Consider the following 21,110-nt stretch of genomic DNA (forward strand, 5'->3'; position numbering starts at 1 on the left):
CTGCATCCTCCATTTTTAAAGTTACCCCCACCAATACAATCAGTGCATCCACCAGCGCATGTGTGACTGTAGTAAAAGAGGAATCATCCTCTAACAGAGCACTCAAAGGGCGTGGACACAGACCCAGTAGGTTCGCTACATACTTACTAAGCTCACCCCGAAACATTATAATCAGGGGAGGCCGTTGACTGCAATCCTGCAATGGAATGACGGCCAAGGGTCCACAAATGGACTACCCATGAAACCCAGCAAAAAACAAGGGGGTTGCCCCCCAAGTCCTCCATAGAGGACATAAAAGGACATAGCCTCCTTAAAGGGGGGGCCGCCTGCCCTGACATGGACGCACAGGCAGGGTACCCAAGCCCACACAATAATGGCGGCAAGACTAACTAAAAAAGAAGAGCCCCCACAGCGCCACCCGGATCAAGGGAGGTGCCAAGCTGACCATATGGCCCAGCAGGCCGCAAGCCGAGGCCTACATTTTTGTTGAGGCCCAAGCACAACTGCACAGGTTTTCAGTCCGGCAGATGCCCAAAGGGAGAGTTGGGGCTTCAGCTAGACTCACTGAGACCGCCCCCCCCCCCAATGGAGGAACCCAACTCGGCCACATGGGCTAGTAGGCCACGGCCTAAATTCCTGAGGGCGCCCAGCCACCAGGAAGTGAGCCCCAGGGGAGCTGACCACTAAGGGCAGCGTAGAGAAAGGCAGATGCTCATAGGGGCCGTCTCACATAGGTTCCCGTCAGCTGTTCAGTCAGCCGCCCCGGTCAGCAGCTCAGTCAGCAGTCCAGACAGCTGGCAAAGCAAAGCCGCGGCCTAAATTTTTTGCCGGATCCAGCCACGTGAGGCCCATATCCACGGGTGGTAAAACCTCTGCTTCCCCAGCCAAACAACCGCCGCAGGGAGCCCCGAGGACATCCCTGCCCTAGTCACCAACCCCCAGGATGGCAGGCAACCCAGCTCAACCCCCCCCCCCCCCCGTTGCGCACCAGGAAAACCCAGTTAGTTGCAGCAACTCCAACCAGCATGTGGCAACAGCCAGCTCATAACCGCACCCAGGGAGGGGGAAGGGGGAGTAAAGGGGGGGGAAGAAAGGCTCACAGTGACCGAAATTTAAAAGGGCTGGGGGGAATGGAGGGGAACCCAGGGGTCCAAACATCCTAGGGAGGGGCCCATGTCCATCCCGAAAGGCCACCAGGGAAAGGGGGACACTCCTTACCATACCATGGAACTGGGTAGGCACTGCTCCAGGCAGACCAACTCTCCATCGAAGGGGGGTGCTGCGAGCTAGGAGGTACGCTGCAAACCAGGCCTGGACAAGGTCGTATGTTTCCTCGCGAGAAGTTTAACTTGCAGGCCAGCCTGCGTCCAGTGGGGCTATGTCGCGGCTGACCTAGCGTGGAGCTGAGGTCTGCAGGTGCTCGCTGGCCGGACTGGGGGGACAGTAAGGTTCTCGAATATCCAGTCCTTCGCCCAGTCCAGCAGTTGATTGTAGTTCTCACAGGAACAGAAAATAACAAAAGAGGAAAGAAATCCGTTTAAAAAAGAAAAAATGCTAGGACCAGAGATCCCAACAAGGAACAAGGTCCTTACTCCTGACTAGGCAAAAAAAACTGAATGCCTATAGCAGGAAGTGGGAGAATACCCCTGGGACTGCCCCATAGGCATGGTAAAGCTTTTTCCTGCCTAGTGTCCTAGCGTTGTAGGGGGCAGCATATCCCAATAGTTAAAAAGGTTCTGGAACAGCGTCCGTCAATGAATGAAAGAGAATTGTATTTTACGTAAAAAAACATGTTGACCAAACTGTCACTTAGAGAATATCAAAAGTAGTAATGTAGAACTACTTTTTGTTCTGTTAAAAGGTATTACAAAAACAGAAAACTTCTTATTCCCAATTAGAAAAAGATGACTCTCATAGACCACCATGTGAGTTCTGTTTCTTGAACCATTAGGACAGCCTCCACAGACATAAGGCAAAAGCTAAACATTAACAAGAAAGCAAACTTGTCAAAACATAGCCAATTCAAGAGAAGCGCATCAAGAAAAAATATTCCATGTGGTCATATGACAAGCTCTGTCCAATTTGGCTGTAGGTGAGCTTCAATTGTGCATAGAATAGTGCTTACAATTGTTGTGACATGTGAGTGCTGTTCTGTGATGCAACACACTGTTAGCTCAGGCTGTAGGATGATGCTAAGCCCAGGGATGCATAAATGACAGCCTAGGTTTACAGAAAGTAGTTGGCTGACTCTGTGTCTTTCAACTAGGTGGGGTGGCAACCAGTGGCAGAGGAGATCACAGCCGTTTTAAAAGCTAGAGGGCCAAATCATGCTGGAGCCGAGTGTCAGTGAGTATTTATAGTCATTTTTTTATTTTATTGGATAGAGCAGGAAAGAATTAGAACCCCTGGTCAGGTTATTGCTGTCTGAGTCCCCAGTAGATCGATTCACCCTTTGAAACTGTCCACGGATTACTGTCACAGGGAAAGAAAGTGTCTCATCTCAGGAACAGGAAATCAAGGGAAACCTTCTTAAAAGGACATATAAAACAAAAAAATAAATCAGCAGGGGTTTCCCTCTCCCCTACTCTATCAAAAACTTAAAAAAAAAAAGGAAATACATATGGTTTAGGTGAAAACTATGGAGATTTACTAAAACTGGTGCATATAGAATCTGTTGCAGCTTCCAGGTTTAATTGTCAAAGCTTAATGTACCAAGCTAAAGTTAGAAGCCGATTGGTTACTACGCACAGCTGCACCAGATTTTGTGTGCACCAGTTTTAGTAAATCATCCGTTTATGTCCAAAACATCAGCGGACCCAAAAACATAGGTAGCTGAATTTATCTGCAAAAATATTTTTTTTTTCTTGCAAGGGGAATGGGGCCAAGCTTTACTTTGAAAAGGAAAAGCAGAGATCTGTGTCGCTGAATGTACTGACCATTTTGACACGAACAATATCTACTTGTGCATTTTTGCATCATACGCTCAGTTTGAAATTGTCAGGTTTACGTTATGGCCTTGTTCACATGGCCGATTTCTTGGCTGTTCTGTGCAGAGCCGTGTTTTGCCAGCACCGGGATGCAAGTCTCCACTCTCCCCAAACTCACCCTAAGTAAGTTCAAGGCTGTGCACCTGCGCAGATGACACATTGGGCACACCAAATGTGTCCGTGCACCTGCATGTCCCAAAAGACATCTATGGGACTGCCGACACAGGGATACACACAACACCTGCGCATCTCAGTGCCCACAAAACACAACCTGCACGGGTCGTGCAAGTAATCAGCCATATGGACGGGGCCTAAGTAACAACCAGCCCAAAAGATTTTTTTGTTTCACAAATTCTCACAAATTAAAACTTCATCCTACAAAGAGCCCAAGCATATTTTCTGTGTCCCATAAAAAAGTTTGATTGGGACTATTGTCTGTAAACCTTGTAGGTACTGGATGACTATCATCAATTGTGAATGTTAACCACTTGCCGACCAGCCGCCGTAGTTATACTGCGGGAGGTCGGCTCTATTATGCGAAACGACGTACACGTATGTCCTTTAATGTAGCAGTTAGTGGGGGCGCGTGAACACGCCGATTGGCTAGAGGGGGAGCCGTTCAGCGGGTCCCGCAGACGCGACGCCCGACCGGGCACCCACGATTGCACCCCATGGAGACAGAACAAACTATATAAATAAGGCAGACCGCTGTTCTGTCAGTAATGAACACAGGAATCCTGTGTTCTACCTACTTAGAAAAAATTAAAAAGCATCCCCTAGGCACACATTTAACCCTTTGATCGCCCCTGGTGTTAACCCCTTCCCTGCCAGTGTCATTAGTACAGTAACCGTGCATATTTTTAGCACCGATTACTGTAGTAAGGTCACTGGTCCCCCCAAAAGCGTCAGTTAGGTTTCCAATCTGTCTGCCGCAATGTCGCAGTCCTGCTAAAAATCGCTGATCGCCACCATTACTAGTGAAAAATAAATATAAATGACATAAATCTTTCCCCTAGTTTGTAAACGCGATAACTTTTGCACTAACCAATCAATATACACTTAATGAGATTTTTTTTTACCAAAAATACATAGCAGAATTCATATTGGCCTAAAATGATGAAAAATTTTGATTTAAAAATTATTTTTTTTTGGGCAATGTTTTATTGCAGAAAGTAAAAAAAAAAAAAATATATATATATATATATATATATATATATATATATATATATATATATATATACATACACACATACATATACACACACACACACACACACACACACACGTACACATACATACATACATATACATATTTTTTTTTCCAGAATTGTCGCTCTCTTTTTGTTAATAGCATAAAAAAAAAAAGAAATAAAAAAAAAATAAAAAAAAAAAAAATAAATAAAAAAATCGCAGAGGTGATCAAATACCACCAAAAGAAAGTTCTATTTGTGGGGGGAAAAAAAAGGACATACATTTTTTTTTGATACAACGTCGCACTACAGCGCAATTGTCAGTTAAAGTAACGCAGTGCCGAATCGCAAAAAATGGCCCGGTCATTGAGGTGGTAAAACCTTCTGGTCCTTAAGTGGTTAATAAGCTTGTAGGATAACAAAATTAAGTGCATAAACTGCTACAGGATTTTATTGCATCTTATACAGTATGGATAGATGAGACTATACCTGAACCAAACTCCACCCAAAGGCAGACTGTTTAAGCTAGCTTATTTGGCACTTGGTAAACTTACCTGAATTAGACAACCATGAAGCATTGTACATATAATCAGAGGCGCCATCTGATACCAAAAGATCTCCTGGAAACACCTCCAGACCAGGTATGCTTAGCACTACTGAACTGCGTCGCCTTTCACTCCGTCTTTAAAAACAAAATATCATAGTTGTTACAATTAAAGTGTAAGCCATTCAGGATCCTTTAGGGCAGGGGTCTTCAAAACGATGGCCCACCAGTTGTTTGAGAACTACAATTCCCATCATGCCTAGTCATGTCTGTGAATGTAAGAGTTTTACAATGCCTCATGGGATGTGTAGTTCTGCAACAGCTGCAGGGCCGTAGTTTGAAGACCCCTGCTTTAGGGTATAGGCTTTAGCGCCGGTTCACATTGCAGCGACGCTACTTCGCACCGCGACCTCCGAGGTCGCGGTGCGAGCAGCGCGGTGCGACCTCGGAGCAGCAGCCACGGATTTCATAACATTGAAGTCTATGGCGGTCGCCTCCGGGTCGCCCCAAAGAAGCTCCGGACCCTTATTCTAGGTCGGAGCGACTTGTGTCGCTCCTATTAGAACGGGTCCGCAGCTTCCCTATGGGAGGCGACCTGCGGCGACCTGTGAGGCGACCAGGTCGCCTCACAGGTCGCCCTAGTGTGAACCGGCACTAACTCGTATACTGTTTACTAATTTAGGTAGGATGCGGGTGCCATTGCTCCTTTAGTATATGCATCAATAATATATTTTTTTATATGCATCAATAATATATTTTTTATAGCAGCTCCGTTTCTGGACTATCTGCCTCATGCTTATTTTTTATCTTACACATAAAAAGTATATACAAAGAAAATGAATAATATATTGTACCATAGGCTTTCATCAAGGGCTGATCACAGTGCTGGTAGCAGTTTACAAAACAAATATGTGAAAGTTCAAAGTTTCCCGCAGAGCCTAATTCAGCTAATACTCTGACTGACAAGTGTTAATTAACTTTACCAAAGGTAGTTGTGGGCCTTTCCCTGATTATTTGCCTAACTGCTTTGATGAAGGATGATTACTACTTATCTTTATTAAAATTCCAGTATAATTGAAAAAGTAGAATGTCTCGTAATGGTGGTTTTTACATTTCTGGCAAGAATTCAATGCGACTGATCATGCAATTGTTACTCTGCATATTTTTCTCAGTACGGGTAAATCAGAGGTATTTTCATCCACTGTATATTACAAAGAATTACAAGAAAAAGTTTGTGAATTCTTTGAAATTATCTGGATTTCTGCATGAGTGACTACTAAAATAACGCCCAATCTCCTTCGGCATCCCAGTAATAGACAAACATAAATTTCTAAACTAATAATATACAAACAGTAGTCTCTTGTGCCTTATTTAAATGGTTTGGAATCAATTTATTTTCTTTTAAAGCTTATTCTTTTTTCATAAATTGTGTTTAATATTTGTACAAATCTTTATTTTACAAATAGGTGCCTTCTATATAAAGACCACAGAGTAAGCTGCATTTAGACTCTGAACTATGTGGGGCCCTTTGAGCCCTTGCCCTCATTTTTTAACATAGAAAATCATTTCCTACAGGCAGGAGATGTCATTTTTGGGAATGATCACACAGAGTTGGGCAGTAGAGCCACTGTGGTTTTTAAAACCTTCTACATTACTATGGTCAGATCAATTATAATTCATTGGGAAAAAAATAGCAATCTTATATAAACACAGGTTAGGTTCACGCTTATACAGGTGCGGGGAAAAAGTGTAAATTGCACCTGAAGACAAAAAAAAAAAATGCTGCTCTTTAGCAGACACTAGAGGGGTGCCATAAATTCCTATTGGCACCCCCATGCATCTGAAAACGCATGTTTTCAGCTTTGGCAAACCACATAGTGCAAAAGCACTGTTCGGTTTCCATGCCACTGTAATTTTAAAAAGGTGCAGAGACCTTTTTTCTGGGTTTCCCCGCTGGTACAGCAACCCATTCAGGGTAATGGGCTGCTGTGCTCATGCAAATATGGCATGCAAGAATCGCATATATGTGAATATAGCAACTATACATTTTTTCTTTTTAACCAGGCAATATAAAATGTTCTTTCTTTTATAAACAATCTTTATGTGGCTCATGGTACAAGCCCTTAAAATGAACCTGTGCTTTGCACATTTAGGGCAAAGCAAATGTTTAACTCAAAGCAAAACTGTAGGTTCATTGCCCTTTTCCATAATGCATATGACTTGTACATTATGGGCAAGAACACTTGGTTTTCCCTTTTCCAGCACTAACAGTTTAGAGCTGCCACTTGCCAATCATTATGCCTCCACGTACAAGTTTTCATTGTTCCTCTTTGACCATTGATGATGTCATTTTTCTGATACTTGGCTGAGAGTGTAAAGAACACTGCATATGTGCCGCAGGCAGCGTACACTATGAAAGCATGAATTGCTACCCTACCATGCTTTGCATAGTTACCATTCCTTCACAGCTCTAGTCAGTGGCCAGCAGCAAAAAGTACATAGTACTTCTGAGTATGGAAGTATGCGCCTCCCCCCGTTCCTCAGTAACAATGCTGGTGCTTGGCCGCTCTGGCACCCAGCACTGGCACATGATAGCGGGGAGAAAAGTTGTGCACACACTTATCGACATTAGGCGGTTTTAGCAGGAATCGGACACTTTCAATCAGTGTGTAGCCCTTTGTGTTCAACAGAAGCCCATCATTAGACCAATATTCGATCAGCCACTGCAGCACTGATCAGTATATTCTGATTGCATCCACATCGCTTGTGCAGTTAAGTGAACCTGTTCTCTCTCACACAAACTATAGGTTCAATTTAAGTCTTCATTTAAAGATCGTTACTGAAATATATATTCTTTACCAAACACCACCTTCATTATTTAATGCTCCATAATTTTTTCTTATACATAAACTATCATTGCTTCATAAACAATCATGCATTCCTAAAGCATTTGTTATCCCAACACTTTATATTTCTGAAATGTGCCTGTGGTACCCCATACTTGTATGAGAAAGTATCCTGTTCTTTTTGTATTGCCTCCTTTATGTGAAATTCCTGGTGTCCCTCTGCTTTCCTACTGAAAACTGACTACACTAAGCAGGGGAGCACACCATGGTCAGTTATCTAGCTATGATGGGAAGTCTCCTCCAATAATCAGACTTGTCCTGACACCGCCCCCCCCCCTCCCCCTCCCCCTGTTGCACAGCCATTCACTACGTTGTTTTACAAGGTGATCGTTTACAATCACTTTAAGGTAATATTGCAGCAGTCTGCACAAGCCACCGCACACCAGTGACAAATGTAGACGACAATCTCGATTTTATGAACTGTCAGGTGAAATTTGTGTCTACAAGACTTCATGTGTTCATGCGAAAAGCAGTCATATGTGATGCAAGATCAATCACTCTCATAGATGACGCTGATTCAGAGGATTACAGTAGCAATATACAAACCAAAAGTATAAAAGTTGTGAAAGTTCAAAGTTTTCGTATTTTGCAAATATGCTCAGACTGACAAGCGTTCAGTAACTTTAACACAGGAAGTTGCAGACCTCTCTCATTATTTTGTCTAACTTCCTTCATAAAAAAAAGATGACTACTTATCTTTAATTTCTTTATCTTGATTTTATATTATCTGTACAGTTATCTCAGTTACAGTATTCAATGTTTTCAGCAATACACAGGCCGAATGTCAGACGACATTGGTCGGTTCAGTAGAAACTGGCTGATATTCGGCCCGTGTTTACTGCAGCCAGTCCGACAGAAGATGGCCATTTGGCCTGCTTCTGTTGAAGGGCCATGACAGAAAAAGGTTTGCCAACCAGCTCCCAATCAGCGCTCTCAGCCAATGCCTGAAAACGCTGACTGAAGTGTTCTAGCAGGGGTGGGGCATCCCCATGTCAAAACACAATAGAACAGCAGGGGAGATCGCTGTACTACTAACATCAGACTGTTAGTACAGCAGCTCCGACCTGAGCTGTCAAGTTTTTTTTCCTTCAGACAGCTGAGTTGAACAAAAAAAAACTAAGAGTGTACTAGGCTTTAAACATCGGACTGAGAAGTCCCTAAGAATACAATGAACGACGGTTAATAATGACCATGAATTGTATTGTATTGTTATTTTAATGTTATGTAAAATAAAATACATATAAATATTAGGTATAGGAAATCAAGTGGACACTGATGTACATCTCTTAAAAGTAGTTTTAGAAGTTTTTTCTTTGTCAGTTATTTTTTACACGTTAAAGAGATTATTAGCTTGACGTTAATTATTAAGAGTGTATATTCATAACCATACACGAAACAATGAACATTTGAACAATGACAAAATCAATAGTTTAACCAGTCTTTCCCTTGAAAAGACTGTTTTACACAATAAAAAAAATTGATTTGGTCAAATTCAACTACATGTATTCGCCACTACTATGTGGGCTCATGGTCATACCCTTCACACACTTTTCCTGCACATTCTGGGTGCTGTCATACCTACCACACTGCTTCTCTTGCACATACATCCCACAGTATACCCTCCGATACTCCTATTCTTCACATATTGGCCATCCTCAAACCCTCCTCTCCTGCGCATACTGCCTACTGTCATCCCTTTCCCACTCTTCCTTTGCACATACTATCCCTTCTCATACCCAACATATTAGCAATCCTCTCCCTCACATACTCCCCGCTGTCATACCCTCTATTCTTCTCTCCTGCACATAATGCCTCTTCTCATACCCTCCAGCAATCCCCTTCTGCACATACCAGTTGCCACCATACACTCCAACACTTCTCTCCTGCACATGCTGCCCCCTTTTATACTCTGGGCACTCTTTTGGGGCTTTTCCACTGCATGGAACCAAACGGTTCGGCTCGCTTTTGTGCTTTTCCACTGCTGGTACCGCATGGTATGGTGTAGGAACGGTTCAGTACAGTAAGGTACGACGGCGCTTTTCCACTACATGGAACCAAACAGTACGGCTCTCTAAAACAGTATCACCTCGATTGTGGTTCCAAGAGGTACCATACCGGTACCATATCCCACAATCCCTTGCATGCAGTCACTACTAGCCACTGATTGGTCAGAGAATCATTGTTATCCCACCCACTTACTTTAGTACTACTTTAGTGGAAAAGCAAACCATACCAAACCGTACCGAACCGTTCCAACACCGTACCAAGCAGTGGAAAACCAAACAGGGCCAAGCAGGGCCGAGCCGGTACTTGCAGTGGAAAAGTGCCTTTTGCCTGCACATACCACTCCCTCTCAAACTCCAGCATTCCATTCCTGCACATAGTGCCCACTCTCATACCCCCATCTGTTACTCCACTTCTGAAAAAATGTCCCCTTTTATATCCTGTGCATCCCTCTTCTGCACATACTGCCCTTTTTTTTACACTCTGCACTCGTTTCCTACACATACCTCAACTTCATGGCGTTTGTTTTTATTCAAATTTTCAAGATTTGCAGGATACACATTATAAACTATTACTTGTAGCTCAGCCCCTCTACCAGTTTTTATTGTGTTTGTTACCTTGCAGCACTTGTAATCTAATGTGGGCATTTCAGGCAGAACCCTGTGGAATGTGTTCATTCGCTGTTCATTCAACAGACGCACCCCACTGATCATGATGTTATCTCTCACAGCTTTGAAGGTTTCAGATAAATACAGATGGACCCTTGGTCATAATACATCTCATTTACCACACCGCTTTATTTACTTACATGCATTGCGGTTTTAGTCATTTTACATTGTTGGAAAATGGCAATTATACAGTAGGATGTAATTGGCTAATGCAATATATTGTTAGTTATGACATGACCGTAACCACCACACCAAAAAGAAAAATATTTGGGGAGAGAATGGGTGTGGTAAATTGTTGGGCTTGATATTATGGTACACAATAAATCTGAACTGGCTTTGTGACAGACTCAAAGCTGTTACCAAAGGCACAAACACCAATATGAACTTTATTGACTTGTAAAGTTATGTACATAGTAGTCTGGTTTTGTCCGAGCTCCATTTACATTTATCTAAGAGCAGAACCTGTACTGCAAGTAAGGTCCATTGAAGCCTGGGTGAAAATCCTGCTAAATGTCTAGATAGGGGGGAGGCCTGTGGATGTAGTGTATGTGGATTTTGCAAAAGCATTCTATACAGTTCCCCATAAACACCTAATCTACAAGCTGAGATCTGTAGGCATGGACCAGAAGGTTTGTTCTTGGATAGAAAACTGGTTACTGGGGCGTGTCCAAAGGGTGGTGATAAATAACATGTACTCAGACTGGTCTGGAGTGGTAAGTGGGGTCCCCCAAAGCTCTGTCTTGGGACCAATACTGTTTGATTTATTCATATATGATATAGAGGATGGGATCATTAGCTCAATCTCAGTTTTTGCAGACAACACAAAAATAAGCAGGGCAATAACTTCACATCAGGATGTAGAAATGTTACAGAAAGACCTGAACAAAATAATGGAGCGGGCAACTACATGGCAAATAAGGTTTAATGTGGAGAAATGTAAGGTAATGCCCTTGGGGGCAAAAACAAACGCAAACTACTCACTAGGTGGGAGAACCTCTGGGGGAATCGAGGATAGAGAAAGATCTGGGGGGGTCCTAGTAGAAGACCGACTGAGCAATAGCATGCAATGTCAAGCTGCAGCTACCAAAGCCGGCAGCTTTTCAGCATGCATAAAAAAGGGAATATACTCCAGAGAAAACTATAATCCTGCCACTTTATAAAACTCTGGAGTATTCGGTCAAGTTCTGGTCAACAGTCGTCAGTAGAGATGTGCTGAAGCTGTTATTGGAAACAACCAATACAAGCATATATGTTTATTCTGTGATTATAGTAAGGAACAAATATTAATGAATAAGACCCCATGCACACGGTGTGTTTGATCAGCTCTCCTAAACACCTTTTCTTCTGGCAGCAGAGTTTGGGCAGAAAAACCATTTGACACTATGAAACACTTTTAGGCGCGTCAAACACTTATGTGTTACTTAAATTATTTGGCCAGAAAAATAGTTTATTCAGACTATTTAAATGAACCCTCAAGTGCTAAATGCTCCTAGGGGTAACACGAGTTTAGATGTGTTTATACGCGTCAAGCATTTGCCCTGCCAAAACATTGCTACTCCTAAACGCACTGGCAGCGAGGTTTTATTTTCCTGCCTCTAAATGCCCATGTGTGCATGGACACATAGGCTAATATAGAAGGGCGTTTAGAGGCAGGAAAAAAAAAAAAAAAAAACACCAGCCCCACTAAAAGCAGCATTTTTAACATTCAGTGTGCATGAGGCCTAAAAAGTTTTACATAGACAGCAGGGAAAAAGGGGAAACCAGCAAAGTGTCTAAATCCAGCATTTTATATGCTGTCTATACATTGTACTAGTTATTTTAGGTTTATTCACTTCTGATAAAGGTCTTCAATTTCCCCCAAAGTATTTGGTTTAAAGAATAATTTCATGCAAGAAGGGAATATTTCGAACTGAACGGGGCTCTCATTGCCAATGGTTACAGGTGATTATACAAAACCATAGGTCTCCCCCCCCAAAAAAAACTAGCATTTCACAATGCAATCCACAGCAAACAGCTCTGTGAAATGTTCGTTTTTTAACTTCTGAAATGTGAGTTGATTCTTATATGGAAATAAATACTTTTTATTAGCGATTTGCACTATGGTTCTTTCCTCCTATATGATTGATACCATGCTGAGAGCCACGGATTTGGAGTGCACAGCCAGTGGGAGCGGTGCCACTTATAACACTGCAAAGCGCATAAAGACCTCCTTTATTTAGTGAGGTCCAATCAAACAGGTGAGTAAACACCCATAGGTGGGGTGAAGGGCACTGTGGTGATCAGAGGCAATTAATGAAGAGTTTATGGTTTATGGGACTGCAAACTTTTTTTCATGAACATTGAATTATTTATTGATGGACTGTATATAGAGTATATGCAAAAGAAAAGACGGATTCACGTAAATGTATTATATATAGATGATTTTTACACGGTTTTCAGATATTTGTTTATGCGCTATAATGTGAATGCACTTTATTGAAGGAGAGAGCTGCACTTTTTTGTGTATAATGCTAGAATTTAACTTTCTCAATTGAAACCAATATTTATGTTAACATTTAAAATGGTATACCTTTATAGTAAATCTGAACCCATACTATGGTAAGTTTTCACATATTTTATTCATTTTATTTTTAAAAAGTGAAAAAAGTTTTAAAAAAAGCCATCGCTGACCTCTCTAGCTGCATTTGCTGTGAAGTAATTAATCCTCAATGATCACAACAAAGACTCTAAACCTACGTTCACATTCATCCCATTTGACATGCGATTTGATACGTCAAATCGCATGTCAAATCGGAGTCAATTGCATCGTCCGAATTGGTGCGACGGTGACTTTGCGGCGCCATGCCAATTCCCAAAAGTAGTTTCTGTACTACTTTTGATGACTTCAGGGGGGCAATTTCCATAGATATCTGTGCAGGAACCCACACAGATGTCTGTGAAATCGCCCCTGAAGTCGAACTGAAATGCCGGCTTGAAATCATGAGAGTGTGAACCTGGGCAAGATCATCAGTGGATCAGTGGCTTGTAGCTGGGGTCACAGGTGAAGGTGAACAGCTGAAACCTGTACAAAGCAATGACAGAAACCTGGCTTTTTACATGTATCTGCACATCCAGTGGTTAGGGACAGATTAGCAACCCTGCAAGGCAGAAAGACTGCATCTATGGTCAGACATCTGTCCCTAGCTACTAGATGTGCGAATGAATGTGAACAGCTTGCTGTCAGCCTGTCATTGCTTTGTACAGGCTTCCTGACTGCAGCTCTTTGTATAAAAAAAAACCCACCGATTCTTGCAACAGAAATCTGTTGTATGCCCTTAATTGCTTGTGTGAATATAGTCTTAAGAAGCCACACACGATCAGATTATTGGACGAATTTTCGTCAGTATTTTGTTGCATGCTAGTCTCATATCGAAAGTGAGAGGTTACTTTCATACGAAAATTTTCGTACGACAGAATTCAACTTCAGAAGTGATGTAATGTGTTAAATTGTTTCCAAGCATGCGTAGTCTTGCTCTTACGATTTTTTTCGGACGAAAACTGTACTAACAAACAAAAAAAATCGGACGTTGTGTTCACGGAGGGTAAACATTTTATAGCCTGCACATCCAGTTTTTGTCGTACGAAAATTCGTAATTGGCTCTCGAAAGCACCATACCAACGATCCGAAAATCGGCAGATCGTTCGTCAGACGAAATTTTACTTCCAATTTTCTAATCGTGTGTACAGGCCTTAGAGTCGGTTCACACTGGGGCGACATGACTCTGTACTACTTCGGGGGCGACTTGTGCATTCCCATGCACCACGACTTCGGAGCGACTTGCAGGGACTTCACATAATGGAAGTCTATGCAAGTCGCTCCGAGGTCGCCCCGAAGTAGTACAGGACCCTTTTTCTAAGTCTGAGCGACTTGTGTCGCTCCTATTAGAACGGGTCCTGTAACGGTCAATGGACCGCAAGGGAGCGCGACTTGTCAGGCTGACAAGTCGCCTGACAAGTCGCGCTAGTGTGGACCGGCTCTTAAGATTGTGTTTTACTCTGTTTCCAAAAGCTCACAAAACAGCTGCTATGATTTGCTTAAATTAGGAGGCTGTCTAGATTCTGCTCTGTATAAAGCCATCGCTGACACCTGAGCATTTTGTTGCCTGAATCTCCAAAATGCTCAACAATCAATATCCTATGTATTTCAATGATGTTCATATATGGGCACTACGTGAGCTACTTTTGAGGCAGAACTGGGCTTTTTGGCCCCATAGACTTGAATGGGAACACCTGAAAACATTTTAAAATCGACCATTTTCTTTCAGGTCTTTTTACAGGCTATTTTATTCGGTAAGACTAAACTAGTACTTTCCATCGGCTAAAACGAAAATACCTGAATACACATGTAAAATGTTTGAAATACACTTGTAAAACATTCCTTTATGTGTGCAAAAACTCTCAAAATATACAGCTGTAATTGCCTGAAAATGACTCTGCTCAGGTGGGAATGCAGCCATAAGGAGTTCTGATTTCATATTTTTTTTTGTGAATTTCAGACAGATTTCTCCACAATGCCTATAGTTACAGAGGTGAATATGGTCTTGTGCAAAAAATGGGATTTTTGACTTACCGTAAAATCCATTTCTCACATGTTCATTGACGGACACAGCTCCTCATCTTCATGACTATATGGGTTATACTGCCCCCTACAGGAGTAGGATACTAGGCAGACAAAAAATTGACTACGCCTATGGGGCAGTCCCAGGGGGTATACTCCCACTCTCTGCTATAGGTGTTCAGTTTTGTTACAAGCAGTGCCAGAAGAAAAAAACCCAACTCCACAGAGGGGCAGGTGCTGTGTCCATCAATGAACATCAGAGAAATGGATTTTACGATTAAATCAAAAATCCAATTTTCTCTTTCGTTCATTGACAGACACAGGTCCTCATCTTCATGAATATATGGGACATCCCAAAGCAGTGTCAAACATGAGAGGTGGGAACAGTAAGAAAAAAACCTCCCCCAAGGCTAAAACATAGCCAACCAGGTAACATAGAGCTCAATTATCAACAACTGGAGCTCACCTGAAAAAAAAAAAATATAAAAACACCCTCAAAGAGGACAAGTCCTCTAAACAGCAGCCTGCAAAACCTTGAGGCCAAAGGAAGCATTTGCTGATGCCAACACATCCACCATATAAAACTTTGTGAACGTGTGCACAGATGACCAGGTGACCGCCTTGCAAACCTGCATCACTGACGCCTGACGACGGAAGGCCCAGGAGGCACTAAGCGCCCGAGTAGAGTGCGCCTTAACAGAGAAAGGAGGAACCTGACCCTTACTGGCATAAGCCTGAACCACAGTCTGTCTGTTCCATCTGGAAATGGTCGCAGCAGAAGCAGCCAGCCCTTTGCAAGGTCCATCCGTGAGGACAAATAGTGAGTCTGACCGTAGCTGCCAGGTACACCCTTATTGCCCAATCACATCCAGGGAATGCAAAACAATTTCCTTAGGAAGGAACAAAGGACATGGATGAAGAACCACCTTATGCTTGTGAACCACCAGGTAAGGTGAATAAGACAGCGCCGCCAGCTCCGACACCATGCACACAGAAGTGATAGCCACCAAAAAGGCCACCTTCTGGGATAACTTAAGCAGGGGAACCTCCCAAATATTTTCAGAGAAGCTTCTGGAGAACAGATAACACCAAATTGAGGTCCCACCGCGGCAACAGTGACAACACTGGAGGAACCAAATGTCTCACTTCCTGGATAAAAAGGTACGCACCAAACAGTGTGTGGCCAACAGGCCTTAAAAGAAAACCGTCAAGGCCTAGACCAGGTTCCTGATGGTACTCAAGGCTAGGCGCTGCTCAACCTCTCGTTGGAGAAAAGCCAAGATCCAAGTCACCGTAAAGGAGCGAGGGTGAACCCTGAGGGATTCACACCACGCAATGTACAACTTCCAAGTACGATGGTAAATCTTCCTAGAAGTAGATTTTCTAGCTTTTAACAGCGTAGGAATCACAGATTCAGACAACCCTCTATCCTTCAGCACCTGGCTTTCAACGGTCAAGCCATCAAAGCCAGCAACTGTAAAGCAGGATGGCAGATTGGCTCTTGGGACAGCAGATGTTCCCTGAGAGGAAGTCTCCAGGGAGCATCGTCAACCAGCAGTACCAGATCAGCATAATAAGACCGACGAGGCCAGTCTGGAGCCACTAGGATAACCGGAATCCCTTCTGCCTCAAACCTGCGCAGGAGTTTCCTCAGAAGCTTGAGTGGAGGAAAGGCGTAAATCAGATGATACTGACTCCAAGGAGCCACTAATGCATCTGGGGCATCGGCTAGAGGATCCCGAGACCGTCCAACACGTTTCTGCACTTTCCTGTTGAGGCGAGGGCCCAACAGATCCACCTCAGGAGTACCCCACCGGAGACACAACTGATTAAACACCTCCAGAGAAAGTGACCATTCCCCCTGGTCCAATGCCTGTCGACTGAGGTTATCCGCTTGCCAATTTTCCACCCCTGGAATGAGTACAACAAAGAGGGCTGGAAAGATTCGTTCTGCCCACCTTAGAATGCCAGCTACTTCCTAAGCCGCCAGGACACTTCATGTGCCCCCTTTGTGATTGACATAGGCCACGGTTAGCTTGAATCCATACCAGATACCCCTGGAGTCAACTTGTCCAATGATTTAGACAAAGTCTGATCGCTCGGAACTCCAGTACATTGATCGGTAGCCTGGATTCTTCCAGGGTCCAGACCCCCTGAGCACACTCTGTGCCGAGGACCCCTCCCCACCCGGACAGACTGGCGTCCGTGGTGACAACCGTCCAGTACAGGGGAAGAAATTAATTTTCCCTGATTAAGTGCCAGAGAATGAAGCCACCAAACCAGGGACCCCCTCATACTCCAGCTCAACAGGATCAGTTTGTCTAGAGACTGAGGATCCTTGTTCCCTTTCACCAGAATCTCCTTTTGCAGAGATCTCGTGTGGAACTGTGCAAATGGAACCGCCTCAAAGGTAGATACTATCAGATCCAGCACCCTCATGTAAGTCCGAAGTGATAACCCTCTGCTGGACAACATAAGCTGAATTGCCTCCTGCAATTTCTGAAGTTTTTCCTGAGGAAGAAACACTCTGGCTGAGGCAGAGTCCAGCGTCAGACCCAGATAGTCCAGACCTGTCGACGGAATCAGAGCAGACTTCTGAAAATTCAGAATTCAACCGAACTCCTTCAGAGTTCGCAGAGTAATCTGCAGGTAGTCCAACAGAGCAGACGAAGACTCTGCTCGCAAAAGCAGATTGTCCAAATACCCCAGTACCGCTATCCCCTGCTGACGCAGCAATGCTAGCATCGGGGCAAATACTTTTGTGAATACTCGAGGAGCAGAGGCGAGACCAGAGGGTAACGCCACAAACTGATAATGCTACTCGCCCACGGCAAATCGGAAGAAGAGCTGGTGGGCAGCACATATTGGAATATGAAGGTAGGCGTCCTTGATGTCGATGGAGGCGAGGAAATCCCCTCGATGTAGGGACGCCACTACTGTGCAAATGGATTCCATTCGGAACTTCTGTACCCACACAAAGCAGTTTAGCTCCTTGAGGTCAAGAACGGGACGCACCTTGCCTTCCTTTTTGGGAACTGTAAACAGGTTTGAGTAAAAACCTTGAAAACGATCTGATAACGGAACCGGAACAATCACCCCTTGAAGTAACAAGCCTTGTACTGCTCCATAGAGATCCCCTAAGCGATCCGGGGACAAGTGCAGATTGGAAGGGAAAAACCTTTCCTGAGGGTACAATCGAAACTCGATCTTGTAGCCAAAGCAAATGACTTTGTGGACCCACTTGTCCTGGATCAGGGAGGTCCATGGGTCTGGAAACCAGCGAAGACGTCCCCCCACCCCAGATACGGGTGAGGGTGCCCCTTCATGCAGAGGAAGTCTTGTCTGCAGGTCTGGCAAAACCCACTCGGGGCTTGCTGGACCAAGACCTCATAGAACCCTCCGGTAGAGGCCCTGAAGATCCCTTGTCTTGAGACCCTGAGGAACAAAAAGGCCGTTTGTGAGCTGAAAAGAAAGGCCCCCGTTTGCGACGGGACTCCTTAACCTTAGAAATCTGAGGAAGAAGAGTACACTTTCCCCCTGTGAGGCCTTTGATGATGTCATCCAAGGAAGCTCCAAACAGGCGATCCCCCACAAATGGAAGATCGGATAAGGCCTTCTTAGAAGCCTGGTTCACAGACCAGCATTTTAGCCAGATAATATGCTGCAGGACCAGCGCTGAGACAGACAGTCTAGAAATCAAGGGAGCGGCATGCAAAGAGGTGTCATAGACAAACTATAGCCCTTGGACCAACTGATCTGCCAGCTCTGCAAAGGCAGGGGAGAGCTGTTACCCGTACAGGTCCCGGCGAAGAAGTTTAGCCCCCTCTGTCATAGCTTGCGACACCAGGGCCATATAATAAATACCGGTCTAAGTGCCGAACCGGCCACAGTGAACATATGGCGGGTCAAGGCCTCCAACCTCCTATCAACTGGATCTGTGAAGACCAGGGACTCTTCAACCAGGATTACGGTGGCTTTCTTCAACCTGGAAACCGGGGAGTCCACTACAGGAGGAACCGTCCATTTTTTAAGGATGGAATCCTCATAAGGGTACTGCATTGCAAAATGTTTAGGGATTGCAAAAGGTGCGTTTCGGGCACTCCCACTGTTTTTTAACAATATTATCAGAGAAGGCGGGAAAGGAGAACACCTTCGCCACTTTTGAGGACCCTGTGGGTGCCAAAGGTTACCCGCGCTTCTTATGCTGCATTAGTCGCATCCTCCATCTTTAAGGTTTCCCACAATGATACAATCAGTGCATCCACTAGCGCCTTTTCATGTGCGGCTAGAGGAGTAGAGGAATCATCCTCACTATCTGACCACGAAGGGTGCATGGACGCAGACCCTGAAGGGTAACTCGCATCCGCGGCAGCCAAATCAGATTCTGGATCTGATTAGACAGAGGAAACAGGTGAAGGCGGGGGGATGCTTTTTGCTAGCCCGTTTACCCAAGATAATATCTACCTTGGACACCAAGGACTCCAGAACAGCCATCAGTGCAGTCAGTTGTGGGGACCCAGAGGGTCCAACAGCCTCTAAGAGGGGATCAGGTGGTGAAATATGCTCCAGGGACTCCATGAGTGGAGAGGGGAACGCACACAAAAAAGGTGTAGAACACTGTAAGGGACACCCCACTGCGCTGTGACATCACAAGGCCCAGCACAGAGCACTACCGCCGCAATAGCAGAGGGAGGGAGATAAAACCCCACAAAAGGACTCACCACCACTGGTCAGGTACTCACAGCACAGGACTAACTGTACACCATGAGGCAATCAGGAAGAGGAATGTCCAGGGCTCAGCACTAGAGGCCAAGGAGTGGCTCCCACGGCCGAATCAATGCCCATCCGGCTCCAAAAACATGGCCGCCACTATTTTTAATGGGAAACCACAAGAAAATGGCCACCGAGGTTACAAAAACATGGCTGCTGATCTGTAGCAAGAAAAGCTACAAGAAAATGGCGGCACCACGTGGCTCACAGGGGGGACCCCAGCAGCACAAAAACGATCCCAACAGGAAGGGGGGCCCCCGGCAGGTGCCCCCACCAGGCCTATCCACCTCTCAAGAAATGATCGTTCAGGCGCCAGTGGCACGCCCCCCCCCCCCAGTGCAATACCCCAGGCCGACCCAAAAAGGTATGTACACCCGGGGGGGGGGGGTAAAGGCCTGCAATAGACCACCGAGACAGGGGGGAATGCTGACTGGGAGGGAGGAGACCCAGGGGGTCCGACCTTCCCAGGGAGGGGCCCACGTCCACCCCAAAACCCTCCAGGGGTAGAGGGAGGACAGCTACTTACCACACCAGGAACAGGGTGGGCAACGCTCCGGACAGACCACTGCTCCATCGTAATGTGGGTGCTGTCGCCCAGGAGGAAACACTGTGACTCCGGCCGAAGCCAGTTCGTATGTGCCTTAGTGAGACGTTTAACTTGCAGGCCAGCCCCGTCCAGTGGGGCTATGTCCTGGCCGACCTATCGCAGAATTGCAGTCTGCACGTGCTTGCTGGTCAGACTGGGGGGACTGTAAGGATCTAGATTATCCAGTCTGCGCACAGTCTGACACTTGATTGTAGATCACACAGGAACAAAATAATAACAAGAGGAAAGAAATTCCATTTAAAAAGAAAAAATTGCCAGGACCAGAGATCCCAGCAAGGAACTAGGTCCTTAATCCTGACTAGGCAAAAAAACAGAATACCTATAGCAGAGAGTGGGAGTATACCCCCTGGGACTGCCCCATAGGCGTAGTCAAGTTTTTGTCTGCCTAGTGTCTACTCCTGTAGGGGGCAGTATAATTCATATAGTCATGAAGATGACGAGCTGTGTCCGTCAATGAACGAAAGAGAAAGTAATTTTTATGCGTGTTCAGAATATGTAAATACTATAATGTCTAAATCTTGTCAGTACCAGGACTTGAGCTGGTCCTTGTCGCCTTTACCCGGAAGCAACAATGATTGGCCAGCTCATGTTTAAAGTACCTGTTGCACACATCACCAGTGGTCAGGATAAAAGGATGCTACCTAGTAAGCTCTTGCTTGACCCAGCTTGTATTTTTTCTGTTGATTACTATGTATTACCAGACTTGCTCTGACCCTGCTCTCTCCACTGCGATTCTGTACCATTTTTATCTTATCTACTCACGCGTGACCTGGCTCATGTACTCTTCACTTCTGCTTGACCATCCTCTGTTATCAGACTCCCTGTTACTTCTTTGTC

The 21,110-nt window shown here is 44.6% G+C and overlaps 1 protein-coding gene across 1 annotated transcript in view; it reads right to left on the reverse strand.

Annotated features, from left to right (window-relative positions):
• The window catches only part of PLEKHG7 (pleckstrin homology and RhoGEF domain containing G7), a 137,270-nt gene that overhangs the window by 48,448 nt on the left and 67,712 nt on the right, over positions 1-21,110 (reverse strand). Inside the window, exon 4 of the mRNA XM_082256921.1 lies at positions 4,732-4,859. Coding sequence (XP_082113047.1) covers positions 4,732-4,859 — 128 coding nt within the window. The remainder of the gene's footprint in view (positions 1-4,731; positions 4,860-21,110) is intronic.

This window comes from Pelophylax lessonae (assembly GCF_965119305.1).
Source record: "Pelophylax lessonae genome assembly, chromosome: 4".
Classification (NCBI taxonomy): Eukaryota; Metazoa; Chordata; class Amphibia; order Anura; family Ranidae; genus Pelophylax; species Pelophylax lessonae.